Source organism: Manihot esculenta, chromosome 13, assembly GCF_001659605.2.
Source record: "Manihot esculenta cultivar AM560-2 chromosome 13, M.esculenta_v8, whole genome shotgun sequence".
Lineage (NCBI taxonomy): Eukaryota > Viridiplantae > Streptophyta > Magnoliopsida > Malpighiales > Euphorbiaceae > Manihot > Manihot esculenta.
Window position 1 is genome coordinate 14,001,902 of NC_035173.2, and position 17,335 is coordinate 14,019,236.

Here is a 17,335-nt window from a genome sequence, read left to right on the forward strand (position 1 = left end):
TCGAATGAGGGCGAAGAAAAAGAAAAAGAAGAGAAAGACAATCGATTAGTGAAATGAAGATTGAGGACCATAAGAGAAGAAGAAGAGGAAGAAAATGATTAGCATGAATGCATATTGCGGGAGAAAAAACATGAAAAATAGAATGAATGGAAAGATTAAAATTAGCTTTCTTTAAGATTATATACAGTGTCGATTCGATTCGATTTGATTTAATTTAATTTAAAAACTGCTCAACTCTTATTAATTTTTTTAATGAAAAAAAGTATTTGTGATTTTTCATTTAAAACTAACAGAATCTATTAATCAATTATTAACAAAATGACCAAATAATTATATTTTAAAATAATAAAAAATATTTTAATTAGTTCTAAGAATTATGAGGACTAACTAATTAATTTCATCAAAATTTAGAGACTCCATAGTAATTTTTTCTAATTTTCATTGATATTAATGTTTCACAATTTCAAGAAATTTTTAATAGTTAAATCATGTAAATTAGTGTAGGAGAATTTAGTTGCATTTCTCTAATGGATTATTAAACTTATGGCTTAAGTTGAGCCTCTCATCCTTCACGCTTGATGAATCTTGAAATCGCAGGCACGCCTGGATGACTTGCAAGACAATTGTGGATTTTCTTTTCTATTGTAGCAATCACAGTGACTTTGCACCAAAACCATTCTTTTAAAAAGAACCTTTAAAAAATCTACATGCTCTTTAAACATGATATCAAGATTTTTAAAACCTTGAAAGAGTTTATTATTTAAAAAAAAAAAAAAACTTCTTCTAAAGGAAGGCTTGAAGAAATCGGAGTAAGATAAACCCAATGGATTCTATTAAAAGCTGTGTGAGAGAGAGAGAGAGAGAGAGAGGGCAGAAGAAAAGATATTGGATGTGACCCAACAACCACTTATCCTCCAAATTCTATATATATGTAACTGACACTTACAATATAAGGTTGAAAGAGAGCAAGTTAAGTTTGGGGAGAGATGTTATGGGTATGTATAGGTTGGTTTATAGTGCTGGCAACGGTGGCTGCCGGAGCAACAATGGCAGAAAGTGGCGGAGGAGATGTCGCATACGATGGCAGGTCTCTCATCATTGATGGGCAAAGAAAAATTTTGTTTTCGGGTTCAATTCACTATCCTCGAAGCACACCTGAGGTAAATATATACTTCACTTTCTGTGTGTGCTATAAATAATAGTATTTAAAAAAATTATTATTTAATTTTTATATTATAAAAAAATTTATTAATTAATTTATTAATCTCTATTAATTTTAGTTATATGTAATTTAAAAAAATCTATTAATGATCTCTCAATTTTATAAAAAAATTTATTAATTGATTCTTTCATATCTAAAAAATTTTAATTTTTTTTAATAATTTAGGAGTTTGTATTGATATCCTCATCTCATATTGTTTCTGTATTTTCTCTACTCTTTTTAAATTAATAAAATTTTTTTAAAAAAAAATTAATTAATTAATAAACTTTCAATAGAAAGAATTTTATTTTTTTATAATATTTAATTGTTATAATTAATAAATAAATTTTTTAAAAGATATATTTTAATATATTTTTTAAAATTAAAAAATTAATTAAAAAAATTAATTTTTATTAATATTTAATTAAAATTAAGAATATTTATTATTTAGTTTAATTGATCTTTAACTTTAAGATATGTATTAAAATATTTTTAAAATTTTAAAAAATTTATTTATTATTTTCAAATTTTAATTATTAAATATTAAAGAAAAATTTTAAATATTTTTAATATAAAAAATAATTAATAAATTTTTTTAAAACTTTAAAAACATTATAATGAATCAACTAATAATATATTTTTCCATATTATTAAAGATTAAATAGTGAATATTGAGTTTAATTAATAGATTTTTTAAAATTTTAAAAATATTTTATTATTTTTTAAAATTAAATTAATAATTACTAAATAATATTTTTTTTCTCAGATTATGAAAAAGTTAACTGCAACGATTAAAATAAACGCAGGTTCTATTACATCACGGGTAGGGTATAGGTGTTGCCGCCTTGGCAGCTGCCAGCAAAAAACAAAATAGATGTCAAAGTTATTCAACATAGTCACGGACACACTAACAGCTAAAAGAGTTCTCCCTAATAAATTTGGGTCTTAGACAACATCAGAACAATTATCGTGTAAAACGTTATTTTCCGAGATTAACTAATAAAATTTAATTTAATTTTTCTATTTGTGTATTCTTACACAAGGTTTGATGTAACGAAAAAATAACTTGGATACAAAAAGTAAATTTTTGTAAAAAAAAAAGTAAATGATGCTTTTATAGAAAAAAAAATATGAAAGTTGTTTTTATCATTTAGTCACAATATTCAAAAAATAAAGAATAATAATATCTTTATGTATAGAAAACATTTTTTTAGATTTTTTTTCAATAAGAATTACAATAAAATTTTTTTTTCTAGATGGATTAGGAGATGAGATGCACAAATTTAGCTATTTAAATTGACTTAATTAATTTAAAATAAGTCCAATAAAATACTAAAACTCTAAAATAATAAAATGAATCTAAGTGCATTTTGGTCATAATAGGCTATATGGGCAAAACATGTGCTGCATACTCCAAACGGGTTGAAGTTCATGTATTACGGCTCTTTGCTTTCTTTGGACTCTTTTAATTGATTTTCAAGTCCTTTAGCAGGTCTTGTGTGTTGCAAACTTGATCCTTCCATTGCTTGTTTATTTGCAAAATATCGTGAATAATCGTTCGTGAATATTTCCATACTCTCCAAACATAGTTTTCATCTTGAATACCTTTTTTCCACCTATAATAATTTGATATTGGATAATACGAAAGTTCTTTTCAAGTTTCTTAGCTAGCATCTTTGAAAATTCTTAGAGCTCTCATGTGCCTCAGTTTGTTTAAAAGTAATCCATAAACTCCTCCCTCCTCAAGAAAATTAGTCCACAAATCAACATAATAATGACAAAAGGATTGATGTAAACATATTCATCTTCATATTGCTTGTTATTACAACAATTGTACTGGCAACTCGGATATCTTGAAATTAATTTAGTAAAGTGCTTTCTATCTCATCTCCTTAGATTTCTTCTGTATGACAATATTTGGATTTAGAATCACATTCTTCACTATTTTTAAATTGACTTACATCATTATTGACGATTTTTTCATTCTCTTTTTAGATAACTCTTTTCAAGGTCTTCATAAAATCACCAAAATGTTTTATGTATTTTTGAAAAGATTCATTGAGCTTCCTGCTATCTTCTCTTAATTCATTGTTTTCTATTCTGCTAAAAATTTCAAAACACAAACAAAAGAAAACAAAGGTTGAACCTCACATTCTCCTTTACGTGTTTCTCTCGAAAGGCAATTTCGCTCGTGTTTTACTCACAAATTGACTTTTACCCTCTTATGAACTCACCACTCAAGTCTTTTTTTTTTTTTTTCTCAATTATTCAACTTATGAGCATTACATTTCAAAATATATAAAAAAGAAAATAATAAAATTGCAATAACAGATATCAAATAATGATATTCTAAATAATAAAAGAAAAAATAACAAGAAAAACTTTAGACTTGTAAAAATTTCTAGCAACTAAAATTAGCAATTTTGGCCAAGGTATATGTCAAATAGATTCTAAAGTTATCCTTTTTCTTGCCTTCAACTTCAAAAATGAATTTCAAGAAGTCTCTTTTATTTTTCACAATTTGTTTTTTAAGTTTTTTTTTTTTTCCTTTTTTTTTGCTAAAAAACTTATAATAACATGAAATTGAAAAGTAAGCTAAGCAAACAAGAAAACAAATATAATAGCAACTATAATTATAAAATTGAAATTAAACAAGATAACAATTAATATAGATAAATAAGAATTTATCTATGACCTATGTTTTAATATCAATTGATGCGGAATCCCAGATTAATAATGCAATATAAAATCCCAACACACAATAATATCAAGTTACACATTAAGGTCAATTCTCAAACATTCTATTACACCATTAAATAATGAATAAACAAGAAGGTAGATAATCGAACTAGAAAATAATAGTGAAATCGCCACAAAATTACTAATCTCGATAAGATGTTAATTCTTGATGCAACACAAAGTTAAACAAAATTCTCACTAGAATTTTATTAAACAAAGAAATAATTATTCATAAACAAGTCTTAATTTGTGGTTGACACTTAGATTGGTTTTTATAACCTTCTAAACCCTAATCCTAGTGATAAAATGATTAATTTCAATGTATAAAAGATTCTTAGTTAAACGGTTAAACCTTCCTCAATACATATTACAATAAAAATCTTTTTCTTAAATGAATTAGGAGAACCTTTTCTCCTTATGGGCTGCAAGAATTTAGCCATCTAAATTGAGGCTAATTAATTTAAAATAAGTACAATAAAATACTAAAACTCTAAAATAATAAAATGAAATGTAAGTGTATTTCGGCCATAATGGGCTATATAGGCAAAAAAGGTGTTGCATTCTCCAAATAAGTTGGAGTTCATATATTACAACTGTTTACTTTATTTGAACTCTTGTAGTTGATTTTCAAGTCCTTTGGTAGGTTGCCATGCATTCCAAACTAGATTATATCATGAATAATCTTTCATGAATATTTCTGTGCTCTCCTAACATAGTTTTCATCTCAAATATCTATCTTCCACCTATGATGATTTGATATTGAATGATTCCAAAATTAGTTTCAAATTTTCTAGCTAGCATCTTTGGAGATTCTTGGAGCCCTTGTGTAGTTTGTTTAGAAGTAATATCCCCTTATACACACATCAAATAGCTATAGCATTCAGTTAGTTTAGTTTTAAGTCGAATCAAATTAAATTGTGCAAGAGTTGGAAAGGGAGTGAACATTTGGTTGATTCAGTTCAAAATAGAATTAAACTGAAAAAATGAAAAACTTATAATTTTAGTTTTTATGAAAACCGAACCAAATCGAATTGAATCAAATCAAATTGAATCAAATTGATCTGATTCAATTCGATTCGATTAATTGGACTTTTATTTTTTACACATTATTTTTAATGTTCTAAAATTTAATTGAAGTATGTCAATTTTATTTAGTTTGATCCATATTTTATCAAAACGATACAATATTATAATAAATTAGTTGAGTTCAATTTTGTCAAATTTTTTTATTGAAATCGAACTGAACCAAATCAAATCTATATTTCTAAAATTTTTAAAATTAGAAAACGAATCGAACCAAAAAATTATAAAATCAAATTAAAATTTTAATTAATTCAGTTCCACCAATTATTTCAGTTTGAACCTAGAGATTTTGAATTTTGCTAAGATTAATAAATTAGGGGTATCTTTGGTAAATCATTAAACATGAGCTGAAGTACAAAAGGAAAAGATTTGGAATACTGGCTACTGGCATCTTTAATGAGCTCTTTAAATTTGTTGGTTTAATTTAGGAATGACAACAGGTTGAGTTTTTGTGAGTCGTTTCTCTATCCAAACACTATTATAATGATTTAAAATACTATGTAATTCAATTTTGTTAATAATTTAGTTAAAAGGCAATTATTATTATAACATATTTTAAAAATAAATAAATAAATAAATATTACAGATGTGGCCGTCTTTGATAGCCAAAGCCAAAGAAGGGGGACTAGATGTTGTTCAGACCTATGTGTTCTGGAATCTCCACGAGCCCCAACCTGGAGAGGTGAGTAATTACTATATACATATATATACGAGTCCGCTGTCTGAAATTTGTAATTGTGGGAGTGGCAGTATGATTTCAGTGGAAGATATGATTTGGTGAAATTTATAAGGGAAATACAAACACAAGGTCTTTATGCCTGCCTTAGGATTGGACCTTTCATCGAGAGTGAATGGACTTACGGGTATTTAACTAATTAATTAATATGAATATAGGTCATTTTCAATTTTATATAAAGAAAATAAATGCCTTATTATTATTGGTTTTCAGGGGTTTACCCTTTTGGTTGCATGATGTCCCTGGCATTGTTTATCGATCAGACAATCAACCCTTCAAGGCGTGTGCACCTCCCTAGCTTCTCTCTCTTTCTATTTCTCTAAATTTATATATACACATTGATTATTAATTTTCCTTGTCTTTTATTCAGTTTTACATGCAAAATTTTACAACAAAAATAGTCAACTTGATGAAGTCCGAGGGTTTATATGCTTCACAAGGAGGTCCCATAATCTTATCACAGGCAAGTAGAAATTAATGAGAATTAATAGAAAAAAATTTTGTATTTTTTTTCAATTAAAATTTAATTTTTTAAAATTATTCTAATTAATTTTTACCGTATTTGTATTCTTAAAAAATTATCACGTCAATATCATATAATAAAATTTAAAATTAATCGTAAAAAATCTCTAATTTATTTTTATTATAATTTCACCCAATACATATATCTATTTTTTTTAAAGTCAAACTAAATATATTTATCGTTGTTTATATAATTAAAAACTTATAAAATTATCATCAAATTACTTTTTCTATTATTAAATATATTTAAAAATTATTATTCATATTATTATTTAATTTTTTATATTTTTATCGATAATTTTATAATAATAATTTACCTTGATCTTATTTTAACTAAAATCATTATCAATCTATTTTTCTTGAATCTATCTAATATATTTTCTATTTAACATTATTTTTAAAACTATAATTAAAAAAATAATTTTATTAAATACATAACTAATTGTGTTGTATTAAAAATAATTTAAAATAATATTTAATAAGATTCAGTTTAAAAATATTCAAAATAATAAAATAATTTTTTAGAATATTTTTTAAATTATTTTTTAATTTCAAATATAATACTAATCCACCACATTTTTTAAAATTATACTAATATTTAGAATAAATTTTTAAAAAATTAATAATAATCATTATCGATTTAAAAAAAACATTATTCTTTTAATTTTATTGTAATTTTATTTAAAATTTTTAAATTATTATTAATTTTGCTCTAAAATTAATTAAATTAATGGATATGTTAACGTTTCATTAATTTTACGAGAGAAGTGACAATTCTATTAATTTTTAACGGTATAAATAACAGTAGAATACAATTAAAATAATTTTAAAAAATTATATTTTAATTGATAAAAAATAAAATATAATTATAATAAAAAATACGTTTTTTTTATCATTTACTCAATTAATAATGACTTGACCTATTTTTATAATTTTTTTATAGGAGTATGTAATTTCAATCAAGCTATCTCTTTAAATTTAGTTTCATAAAATTCAATGGATTATCGGAAATTAACTAACATTAAATAATATTAATAAATAAAATAATACAGATTGAAAATGAATATGGAAATATTGAAGCGGCTTTTGGAGAAAATGGAACTTCATATGTCCGTTGGGCAGCAAAAATGGCGGTTGACCTACAAACTGGCGTGCCGTGGATTATGTGCAAGCAAAACGATGCTCCTGATCCGGTGGTTGGCTTCTCCCACTTCTTTTTAATTCTTTTACCTGCCTTAATTTTTTTAAGGAGCTCAAAGTTTTGCAGATTAATACATGCAATGGGATGAGATGTGGTGAAACTTTTGGAGGGCCTAACTCACCAACAAAGCCATCACTTTGGACAGAGAATTGGACATCATTGTACGCAATCACCCTCTTAAATTCTCATTATTAATTTATTTTTACTCAAATAACATATTACCAATTCAGCTATCAAGTGTATGGAGGAGAAGCATACATACGATCAGCTCAGGACATTGCGTTTCATGTGGCTCTTTTTATTGCAAAAAATGGAAGCTACGTGAACTATTACATGGTACGCTGAACCAATTAATCCTTTATTATGAATATATACGTTATATGATTAATTGTGATAAAATAAATAAATGAAGTATCACGGTGGAACGAATTTCGGCAGAACAGCATCAGCTTACGTCATAACAGGTTATTACGATCAAGCTCCCATTGATGAATATGGTAGGTTGTGTATGGATAATTGTTTTAATTTTTTTTTTTTTTAAAAAAAAAGAAGAAAAACTATTTAATTAATGCATCAGAGATTTTTTTTTTTTTTTTTCTAAATGAATAATACAGGTTTAATCAGGCAACCCAAATGGGGCCATCTTAGGGAGCTGCATTCTGTGATCAAGTCTTGCTCTTCAATTTTACTTGAAGGAATGCAAACTAATTTCTCATTGGGTCCACTTCAACAGGTGAGATGAAAGCATAACTACTAAACTGATCTCTCCGACCATAACCACCTTAATTAATTTGGAGAAATTATATGAATAGGAGAACCAATTGCATATTAATTTATCATTGGATTTATTTCCATGTCAAATATTGATGGAACAGGTGAGGATGAGTAGTATTCGGTTCAAATCAAAAAAATTAATCGAATTGAATTAATTTAAAATTTTGATTTAGATTTTTATTTATTTCGGTTTAGTTTGATTTTTAATTTTAAAATTTTTGTTATTTCGGTTCAATTTAGTTTTGATCTGAAAAAAATCGAATCGAATCGATTAGTGATAATAGTATATTATTTTCAATAATTTGGAGAGATCAGATCATATTAAAATTAAAATATTTTAATTAAATTTTAAAATATTAAAAAAATTAAAGTGTAAAAAATAAAAAAATTTATTAAAAATTCAAACCGATCAAATCAAATTAAATCAAACCGGTTCAGTTTGATTTTTGATCAAAATCGATTCGGTTTGATTTTTATAAATACCAAAATTTCGATTTTCGATTTATTTCACCTAATGCTCACCCGAATCAGTCATAATTTGGCAAAGTGAAGTTGGGTCAGATTAAGCATGTTTGAAATTCCCAGTGAATTTGGTCAAGTGTGTAAATCCATCAAAATTTTTTACTTCATTTCTTCATGAAATTGAAAGCAGGCATATGTTTTTGAAGCACAAGGAGCAGGATGCGCTGCATTTCTTGTGAATAATAATTCAAACAATGCAACTGTTGAATTTAGAAATAAATCGTATGATTTGCTTCCAAAGTCCATTAGTATTTTACCCGACTGTGAAAAGATAGTCTTCAACACAGCTAAGGTACGTACCTAATATTCTTGCATTTCAAAAAAATTATTATTTTTTTAAAAAAAATTTGTAGAAAATAGAAAATAGGTCTATATTTCTTTGTTTTTGTAAGCACAGGTAAATGTAGAGTCCAACAAAAGAATCATGACATCAACTTACAAATTGAAGGATGTTGATAAGTGGGAAAGTTATAGAGATGTTATTCCCAACTACTCAGATACCACAATAAGATCAAATAGTCTGTTGGAGCAAATGAATTCAACCAAAGATAAATCAGATTATCTTTGGTATACTTTGACCTTTCAACCTAATTCCTCTTGCACTCAACCTCTACTCCATCTTCAGTCTCTTGCACATGTTGCCTACGCTTTTGTCAACAACAAATTTGCAGGTTACTTTCTACCATTCTCTTTCAAAAGTTGGAAGTGCGATTTCAACACGCTCAGCAGTGAAAATGTTTTTGGTTCCAGGGTCAGCTCATGGAAGTAAAAATGACAAAGGTCCATTCATTATGGAAGTGCCGATAGCCTTAAACGACGACGGAATGACCAATAATATTTCTATTCTGAGTGTTATGGTTGGATTACCGGTAAAATTAATTAATAATATCAGCTGGTGTGCGTACTTTTAATTAATTAATTATTCAAAAACAACTAATTTTAATAAGAATGGTTGAAGGATTCTGGAGCTTTTTTGGAGAAGAGGTATGCTGGATTAACAAGAGTTGAAATTCAATGTACTCTAGAAAAGGACTTGTACAATTTTACTACCGATTACCAATGGGGATATCAGGTTAGTTATCAAACTATAGGAATCTGATGTTGTCGGTTTTTATTGTAATAATTTTTTATTATCCACCATTGTTGCAGGTAGGAGTGGTGGGAGAGAACTTACAAATATACAAAGGTGAACTTTTGGACAGTGTTGATTGGTGGAAAGCTGATTTCTCCACTGCTCAGCCGCTTACTTGGTTTAAGGTACATAAATTAATTCTCCATGTTGATAAAGGACTAATTAGACTCTGTCAAGAGTGTTAATCAATATCGTTTGGCTAAGATAGGTTAAAAGAAACAGTTTTATCGAAAATTTTCAAATATTGAAAAGTAGATTTCTAATAGTTAAAGGATGTTATTTATAATACAAACAAAACCCTAATATGCAAAATTATGAAAATATCTAAAATATCTAAAAAAATAATTAAAATACAAAATTGACCCCTAAACAATAAAATTTTCATATCGAATTTTGTGACAGACCTATGGCTTTCGTCACACTTTTGAAAGTCGTGTGTCTCGAATTTCTCTTTTCGAAAAACTATCGTGGATTTCGGTCGGACGTCGGCAGCAAAAATTAGATTCGATCAAAGTCTGCCGTAAAATCTAAGATTAGTTACTTCATGTCATATATATTTTTGTTGAATCCCATCTCGTTGATAAAGCATCCACTTCAATGAAGGGAAATAGCCTTCAAAAGCATCCACTTTCAACTCTATTGTAGCCTTCCATCTTGGATATTTACTTGCTTGAGAATAAGATATAGGTTCACTAACGAGTGAGATGTTGTTGGCAAAGGAAAGGTGATTTGGTGAAAATTGGTAACCAGAGGCGGTGGCACTGGCAACAAAGTTAGTGAGCCAAGTAGATTTGGAAATATTTCTGTGTGATCTTCTAAATGGCAGCAGAATTGCTATCAACATTCATCCCATTTACTAAATTCAACTGCCTTCCATATCTTCTCAACAACCCGATCTTGATTCTTTCCAACTCCATTTTCACAAGTTACATTCTACATAAAATGTACCGTTTCACTTAATGCCACACTTCTTTTCTATTCAAAACTTTTTTAATGCAGTCACTCTCTTACTTATTGCATAACGCACCGTTTAGCTTTATCTTCAACCTTCGGCTCAGAACACAGGAACACATGATTTGTGGATTCAATTCATTTTCACTTCTCAATTAAAAATAAATGGTACTACATACGTTTACATCTCCATATTATTTAAAATCCATCCATTAAATATTTAATTTAAAAATTGAATGCCTAAATTTATAAAACTAAAAATAAAATAGTTATATTTCTAATAATTTATCAAAAAATAATAAAAAAAGCTCTCATGTGGCTTATGTTCTGCTATATCTGCTTTTAAGTTTTCATTAAATGTAGTCTAAATTTTTACGAAATGGTAAAATTATTGAGAATGACTTTGTTATTTTTATAAAAATTTAAATAATGGTAAGGAAAATTTAAAATATAGTTAATAATAAATATGACCTAATAATTTTATGTCTGAATTTTAGTTGTCAATTTAAAGCATAGTCTGAATATTTAAATAGGCCATCGGTAACATAATAATTTTATATTTAATTATTATAATCTATTATATATATATATATATATAAAGCTGGCTCAGTGAATAGGAAAATAATTTTTTTTATTATTAATTTTTTTTAATTTTTTTTAAATTTTTTATTGATCTACTTATATATTTATTATTGGTAGGCGATTGTTTTAACAATCTACATTCGTTTAATTTATCTTTTGATTTTTTAATAAAAATTAATTTGCATTTTATTTATTAATTTTATCCTGAAAAAGATATATATATTTGTGTTATTACGTTGGGTTGACATAAGTTTAAAGTGTTATATTTTTCTTTCGTGGAGATGTAAATTTATTTATTTATATGAAAAATAAAACATTTAAATTTTTTAGCACAGTAAAACCAACAACAAACTTATAAACGCTAGAATTTAAGAAAATTTATTAATCATATGGATAGTGAACGTATTGATGCGGCCATAAAATAAAGTTGTGTTGTGATTGGCTAGACCTACAAGAAAGAGAACCTGAAGTGGTGGGTGTACACGGCAGCCACTCCGACACTCAAATCAGTATATTGGAGAATAAGGCGGATGTAATGAATTGCTTAGAACTTGAATAGTGTAAGAATTGCGTACCTTTACCTTTAAGATCATTTCCATTTTATACTGTAAGAAGATGGGGATAAATATAACATTTCCTGATAATTCGATGATGATGTGGCCGGCTGCGTGATAAGAGATCTCGTCTAATTGACTGGTTCGGGAACCCGTGATTACAGGCGTAACGAAAGCCCACTGGATTGTGCCTGCTAATGGTAACTTTATACTAAGAATCGACCTATCTTGGGGAGGGCAAGTCTTGGTAATGAACCAGGTGTTAAGGTATTCAGATCTTTCTTTCCTTGGATGAGACCCACTTATCAGCTCCTTGTCACGTGGACTTGTTTTGTGGTGATAGCTCATGTCTTACTTTGGGCAACTCTTGTACCGCATTAGAAGCCCCCAGCTAGTCTTTGATTCTTCGAATTCGAAGGTGATGATTTATTTTTTCGATCTGGAAGATGTGGCATGATTTGGTTGGTCTTCCCTCTTTGCAGCGTTTTGCCTGCCTTTGCCTATAAATGATGATTGTCTTATTTCTCGAACCATTTGGCGAAGCTCGTAGCTGCCTTGCCCATCTTTTATCCTCTCCATTAGGGACTGAACCTTCTCTTCATATTTGACAAGTTTCAATTCTCGGATTTTAAATTATCTCTAGCACTGATTAACAACCAATTGTGAGTTATTAAAAATGGTAGATTTTTGTATAATTAGTTTTTTGATGATTCTCGGGACCATTATTACAGGCTCTTACTCGGCTATATTGTTGGTAGTGTTGAAGGCGAGTTTTATCGCATATCGAAGTTTTATATCGATTTGAGACTGCAACAAGATTCCGATTGCAGAACCCCCGGCTCCAAACAAGCTCCATCTTCCCAAACCTTCTACTCCTCCATAGTTGATTCAGGGGATTCCGAAGGTTCTAACGGCGGAGTCATTTTCGCGATAAAATCAGCTATTGCTTGGATTTCGTGGCCTTTCTTAGAACGTACTTGATATCAAAGGCTGACAATATTACCGCCTAAGTAGATAGGCGCCTTGACAGTTCCGATCTATGTAGAACATTTTGCAGTGGATAATTTGTTCTGACTTCTATGGTGTGTGACTCGAAGTATGGAAGTAGTTTTATGGCTGAAATTAGGACTGCAAATGCCAACTTTTCGAAAGGATGATAGTTCATAAATAACTACTAGGCTTTATTATCCATTGTTTTCACGAATGCGTACCGAGCAAACTGTTTCCTACGTCACAGACAAGTATAAAAATAAAACCTCATCTTCGATAGGTGAGCTTAACAATGGAGGAGATAATAAAAAAGTTTTCAAACTTTCAAATACCTCTACACATTCTCCACTCCACACAAACTTACTTTTCCCTTTTAAGGTTTTAAAGAACAAAAGACACCTTCTGGCCGAGCATAATATACATCGACCCAGCGCTGTGACTCACCCATTCAACTTCTATACTTCATTAATAGTTTTGGGTACTTTCATGTTTTGGATGGTGCTAATCTTCTCAGAATTTGCTTGTATGCCTCTTTCTGAGATTATATACCCTAAAAACTTTTCAGCTTGTACTCAGAGGGTGCACTTTTTAGGATTCAATTTCATATCCGCCTTATCGAGTACGTCAAAGACTTTTCAGATATCTTCTGGATAGTCTTTCAAGGATTGGCTCTTTACTACCATGTCATCCACATACACTTCGACTGTTGACCCCACTATGTCTTTAAAAATGCCTAACACCATCCTCTGTTAAGTCGCCCCTACGTTTTTTAATCTAGATGGCGTCACCTTATAGCAGAAAACCCCTTCATCTATTATGAATGCAGTTTTCTCTGCATCCTCAGTGTCCATTATGATTTGGTGGTAACTTGAAATGGCATCAAGAAAATAAATCCTTGCATGACCTAAGGTCGAGTCTACTAACCTATCGATAGACGGCAATAGGTAATGATCTTTTGGACACACTTTATTTAGGTCAGTAAAATCCATGTACATTCTCCATTTGCCATTAGCCTTTTTCACCAGGACCACATGGTTTGATCACCTGCTGCCTCTTCAGCGCAAACCTACTTTTCTTTTGTTGGACCGATTTGATGGCTTTGTTAACAGACAACTTATGAGTGATGAGAGTTGGGTCCATCTCTGTTACATCTTTTAGAGACCATGCGAAAGTGGTTACTCGGCATTTTAGCACTCTATTAAATGAGTCTTCATTTCACCAGTTAACGCAGTATCGAACCGTACCTTTTGATCCTTATCTAGCTGGACCTCTTCTACTGGGTTTGTTGGTTCTGATTTTATATGAGATTCCGGCTTCTCAACAAGTCGATGGGCATAGCTACTTTCTCGAGACTTTTTGTAGAATGTTTGTAACATTTTTTGGCTAACCTTGGGTTGCTTTGAACAATGACTATCCTCATTTGAGTTGGTAACTTAAGACACATATCATCCATGTTAATAACTATACTATGGCAGTTTATAACTAGGAGGCCGAGTATCACATTATAGGAAAATGGGATATCAACCACTGCGAACTCTGTATACAACTCCTGCCTATATTTCTCATCATCTAGCACTAGAGGGAGGTTCAGTACTACTATGGTCTTATCTCCTAATCCTACTAACGGATAAGAAACTTTGACAAGACTATTTCTATCCAAGCCTAACTTGTTAAAAATATTTAAAATGAGAAGATTAACAGAACTACCTGTATCCACCAATACTCGTCTTACTTCATACCCGTTTAAAAAGATTTTGACGATCATTGGATCATTTTGGAAGAATGCTAGTGCTTTGTCTGCAGGGCCGAACCTTACTTCCTGTTTGGTCTATGGCTCATGTTCAACTAACAGGACATCTTCTGCTACGCGCTTATTCTTCCCTTTGCTATCAGCAGGTCCTCTTGTAATGACATGTATGATCCCAGCCATTTTAAGAGAAAGAGGAAAGATTTCTTTTTCACAGAAAAGGAACAAGAGACCAATTTCAATCCAAATGAACGGAAAGAATTCAATGGATTTATCGACAACTGAACTAAATGATGCAGCCAAAAAATAAACCTATAGTGTGATTGGCTAGACCTACAAGAAAGAGAACGTGACGCTCAAGTCAGTATACTGGAGATTAGGGCGAACGTAATGAATTGTTTAGAATTTGAGTAGTATAAGAATTACGTACATTTATTTCTGTGATCATTATCCTTTTATACTATAAAAAGATGGAATAAATATAACATTTCCTAATAATCCGGCTATGATGTGGTTGGTTACGTGATAAGAAATTCCACCAGATTGACTGGTCAGACATCCCGTGATTACAAGCGTAATGAAAATCTGCTGAATTATGCCTGCTAATAATAACTTTATGCTGAGACTCGACCAATCATGGAAAGGTAAGTCTTGATGATGAATTAGGTGTTAAGATGTCCTAATCTTTCTTTGCTTGGGTGAAATAGCATTACCTACTTATCAGCTCCTTGCCACATGAATTTGCTTTGTAACGACAGTTCATGGCTTATTTCATATGACTCTTATACAACATCACGTATAAAATATTTTTTAATTAAAATTACATATAATGTTTAATAAACATTTGTTGTAGAAGATCATGGTGATTTAACTAATAATAAAATTTATTTATATTATTATTTAAAATAAATACAAAGAAAATAATTTTAAGATAATAATTAAAAAAATATATTTAAAATTATTTTATTGAATAACATGATAATTTTTTTTGTTCGTGTTGCTTAAATTTTGGGAAGTGTTCCTCTTAAATTTTTTTCCTCCCGTCCCCTTAACTTTTGATTTTTTTTCTTTATTTATTTATGCATTAACCCTGTCCTTTTGAATTTCTTTTTTAATTTGAGTAGTTTTAATTTGTTTTTTAAAATTTTTATAAAAATTAAATAGCATTTATCTATTAATTTTATCCTAAAAAGATATATATTTATATTTTTATATTGACTTGACATAATTTTGAACTGTTATATTTTTTTTAAAAAATATAAGTTCATTTATTTATAAGAAAAATAAATCATTTAAATTTTACAGCATAACAAAGGCAACAACAAACTCACAAATGTTAAAATTTATTTATTTTTTTAAATGTTCTTTATTTTTTTAAATTTATTTTTCTAAAAAATAAAAAGAAAAAAATTAAAATTATAATATATTAAAAAATTTAATACTTGCCGTGCAAACAGGATGAAAATTTTAGTTTTTTTACAATACAACCCACTCAATAGGTTATAATTTTAATTAAACGCTGGAGATTGAGCAAGCATTTAGCTATAAATTCTATTTTATTGGATGATTTGAGCAGACAAAATTTGAAACACCAAAAGGAAATGATCCAGTGATCTTAAACCTTACCACAATGGGTAAAGGCCAAGCATGGGTGAATGGCCAAAACATTGGTCGCTACTGGATTTCATTTCTTACATCCAAAGGCCATCCTTCACAAACATGGTATGCATCTAGCGATTTTCCAAATGTGAATATCATCTAATTCTTAAACAATGTCTGTCTACTAGTTAATGTTGTTGATGTTGGTTCTGTTTAGGTACCATGTTCCACGAGCATTTCTTAATATGTCTTCTGCAAATCTTCTAGTTATATTGGAAGAGTCCAATGGAGATCCTTCGAAGATTTCAGTGAACACAGTTTCCACCAAAACCTTACCACATTATATTTCTAGTAATCATTTCCGCAAAAATTCAATGTAATAGTACATTAATTTTACTATTTTCATTTTTTTTATAATTAACTCATAAATACTTAATTTTTATAAAAATATAATTTAGTTTTTAATCACAATATTTTTTGCAATTTAATTAACCTATTTCGTTCATACATTCTAATCTTGTAAAATTAGAATTGAGCGAAATTCAAAATAAAATGGTAAATTTTCATTTATGTTCAGTTTATGCAATTGGAATTAAAATCTTTTTTATTTTTTAAAAATACTTGATTTACATATATAACTTGTTTTATCAGTTTGAAATAGGAGTAACGTGCTCTTTATAAGAATCTTAGCGCGCTTCTCTCTTTGAATTAGCATTTAGAGTGAATTAAGTCTGACTCAAATTTAACATCATATTAGAGTTTTTTATAAAATGTTGAGTTTTATGAGAGGATATATTAAATTTCACGTCGATTTAGAATAAGAGTAACGTAATAAAGAGTTTTAAGTACTCCTTTCTCTTAAGATAGCTTTTAGGACCGTTGAGCTAAACCTGATCCTTAATGAAAATTAACCTATACTTTTCATATACTTTTCACTTAACCGTAACTATTTTGCATATGCTGTTCATAGTTCAATACAATATTTCCAAATCAAAATTAATA

At 28.7% G+C, this 17,335-nt stretch overlaps 1 protein-coding gene across 1 annotated transcript; it reads left to right on the forward strand.

Annotated features, from left to right (window-relative positions):
• The first annotated feature begins 928 nt into the window (after positions 1 to 928).
• LOC110629676 (beta-galactosidase 6) lies at positions 929 to 16,796 on the forward strand. The gene is made up of 17 exons (XM_021776760.2): positions 929 to 1,160; positions 5,610 to 5,705; positions 5,774 to 5,886; positions 5,973 to 6,039; positions 6,130 to 6,222; positions 7,334 to 7,477; positions 7,549 to 7,643; positions 7,713 to 7,818; positions 7,895 to 7,979; positions 8,097 to 8,215; positions 8,909 to 9,070; positions 9,176 to 9,449; positions 9,529 to 9,647; positions 9,737 to 9,850; positions 9,928 to 10,035; positions 16,311 to 16,456; positions 16,551 to 16,796. The coding sequence occupies exons 1-17, from the start codon at positions 987 to 989 to the stop codon at positions 16,711 to 16,713; spliced, it is 2,178 nt and encodes a 725-aa protein (XP_021632452.1). The 5' UTR covers positions 929 to 986; the 3' UTR covers positions 16,714 to 16,796.
• The last annotated feature ends 539 nt before the right edge of the window (positions 16,797 to 17,335 follow it).

Excerpts from the sequence above, each read along its gene's own strand:
- LOC110629676 (XM_021776760.2), top strand. The coding sequence starts at position 987 with ATGTTATGGGTATGTATAGGTTGGTTTATAGTGCTGGCAACGGTGGCT. Across the intron at positions 5,706-5,773 it reads ACGAGCCCCAACCTGGAGAG|TATGATTTCAGTGGAAGATA; the intron begins GTGAGTAATTAC and ends TGGGAGTGGCAG. Across the intron at positions 9,450-9,528 it reads TGTCAACAACAAATTTGCAG|GGTCAGCTCATGGAAGTAAA; the intron begins GTTACTTTCTAC and ends TTTTGGTTCCAG.